This window comes from Blennius ocellaris (assembly GCF_963422515.1).
Source record: "Blennius ocellaris genome assembly, contig: SCAFFOLD_58, whole genome shotgun sequence".
Lineage (NCBI taxonomy): Eukaryota > Metazoa > Chordata > Actinopteri > Blenniiformes > Blenniidae > Blennius > Blennius ocellaris.
In genome coordinates this window covers 91858-94357 of record NW_027661901.1, presented here as the reverse complement: position 1 = coordinate 94357, position 2500 = coordinate 91858, and the positions used below count along the sequence as shown (strand labels likewise).

General features: G+C 53.4%; 1 protein-coding gene across 1 annotated transcript in view; it reads left to right on the top strand.

Moving 5' to 3' along the window:
• asgr1a (asialoglycoprotein receptor 1a) overlaps window positions 1-902 on the top strand; it is a gene marked incomplete at both ends in the record, with an annotated part of 8169 nt that extends 7267 nt beyond the window's left edge. Inside the window, one exon of the mRNA XM_080522122.1 lies at window positions 746-902. Within this exon, the coding sequence (XP_080378248.1) occupies window positions 746-902 (157 nt within the window). The remainder of the gene's footprint in view (window positions 1-745) is intronic.
• Between the last annotated feature and the right edge of the window lie 1598 nt (window positions 903-2500).

The window sequence follows — 2500 nt, the reverse complement described above, 5'->3', positions numbered from 1 at the left end:
CGTCACGATGAACATTTTGTGTTTACAAACAAACAAACATCAACATGAGAAGAAACAGATTCACTTCATAGAAGAACTGATATTCTTCATCTGCTCTTCACCTCCTTCATCCTCTGCTCTCTGGAGGGTGTCTCACCTGGGTGTGTCACCTGAGTGTCTCACCTGAGTGTCTCTCACCTGAGTGTCTCTCACCTGGGTGTCTCACCTGGGTGTCTCACCTGGGTGTCTCTCACCCGAGTGTCTCTCACCTGGGTGTCTCACCTGAGTGTCTCACCTGAGTGTCTCTCACCTGGGTGTCTCACCTGGGTGTCTCACCTGGGTGTGTCTCACCTGAGTGTCTCACCTGAGTGTCTCTTGCCTGTGTGTGTCTCACCTGGTTGTGTCTCACCTGAGTGTCTCTTACCTATGTGTGTCTCACCTGGGTGTGTCTCACCTGAGTGTCTCTCACCTGGGTGTGTCTCACCTGGGTGTGTCACCTGAGTGTCTCTCACCTGGGTGTGTCTCACCTGGGTGTGTCTCACCTGGGTGTCTCTCACCTGGGTGTCTCTTACCTGAGTGTCTCACCTGGGGGTTTCACCTGAGTGTCTCTTACCTGAGTGTCTCACCTGGGTGTGTCTCACATGGATGTCTGACCTGAGTGCCTCTTACCTGACTGTCTCACCTGGGTGTCTCACCTGAGTGTCTCTCATATATATAATACATGATACAGTACCTCCTTGCTGTCCTTGCTGTCCGTCCCCTGCAGGCGGTGGAGGCCGGGACAGCCGGACGCCTGGACCAACCACGGTCTGGGGACGGGGGACGAGGACTGCGCTCACCTGCACAGTGACGGACGTCTCAACGACCTGCACTGCTCCTCCCGCCTGCACTACGTCTGCCAGAGACACAGTGTGAGGTCCTGAGGGGCGGAGCCGGGGGCGGGGCCTGGGGCTGGGGGCGGGGCCTGGGAGCGGAGCTGGGGCCTGGGCCTGAGCCGAGCCTGGGGCCGGGCCGGGGGCGGAGCCTGGGGACAGTGAGGGGACAGTGAGGAGACAGTGAGGAGACAGTGAGGAGACAGTGAAGGGACAGTGAGGAGACAGTGAGGAGACAGTGAGGGGACAGTGAAGGGACAGTGAGGAGACAGTGAGGACACACTGAAGGGACAGTGAAGGGACAGTGAGGAGACAGTGAAGGGACAGTGAAGGGACAGTGAGGAGACAGTGAAGGGACAGTGAAGGGACAGTGAGGACACACTGAAGGGACAGTGAAGGGACAGTGAGGAGACAGTGAGGGGACAGTGAGGGGACAGTGAAGGGACAGTGAGGAGACAGTGAGGGGACAGTGAGGGGCGGCTCTGAGCGCGAAGACATGAGACAATAAAACAGTCAAATCTGCAAAGTTTTGTTCATCAACCTGTCCATAACACCAACATGTCCATAACACCAACCTGTCCACAACACAACATGTCCATAACACCAACCTGTCCACAACACAACATGTCCATAACACCAACCTGTCCACAACACAACATGTCCATAACACCAACCTGTCCACAACACAACATGTCCATAACACCAACCTGTCCACAACACCAACCTGTCCATAACACCAACCTGTCCACAACACAACATGTCCATAACACCAACCTGTCCACAACACAACATGTCCAGAACACCAACATGTCCACAACACAACATGTCCATAACACCAACCTGTCCACAACACAACATGTCCAGAACACCAACATGTCCACAACACCAACCTGTCCATAACACCAACCTGTCCACAACACAACATGTCCATAACACCAACATGTCCATAACACCAACCTGTCCATAACAACAACCTGTCCATAACACCAACATGTCCACAACACCAACATGTCCATAACACCAACCTGTCCACAACACAACATGTCCATAACACCAACCTGTCCACAACACCAACCTGTCCATAACACAACATGTCCATAACACCAACCTGTCCACAACACAACCTGTCCATAACACAACATGTCCATAACACCAACATGTCCATGTTGGACCCGTCATTCCCGTCTTTCACATCAAGGTCAAGACGACTCAGACAAGATTAGTTACATTTCCATGGCAACGTTCCAGGTGACACCTGGTCCACGGCACCTGGTCCACGGCACCTGGTCCACGGCACCTGGTCCACGACACCTGGTCCACGGCAGCAGCAGACGGTCTGACAGGGTCTGCCGGGCCACTGGGGGGCGCTGTGGCTGGTTTTTGGAACGTGGCCATGTTTGTTTACTACTGGTGAGCCTGAAGGGGGCGGGGCTCAGGAACAGGCTCCGCCTCCTTCAGGCTCTGCAGGAAGGATCAGCGAGTCCAGATCAAAACAAGATCCAGTGGATCAGAACTCCGTTGTCGTGGAAACGAGAGCAGCGAGGCAGTTACTCATCATGTCACAGTAATCTGTTACTTTTATTAGCAATCAGTTACTTTTTCCTACAGTCACATGATAAAAACCTGTAACTAAACACTACCTGTAACTA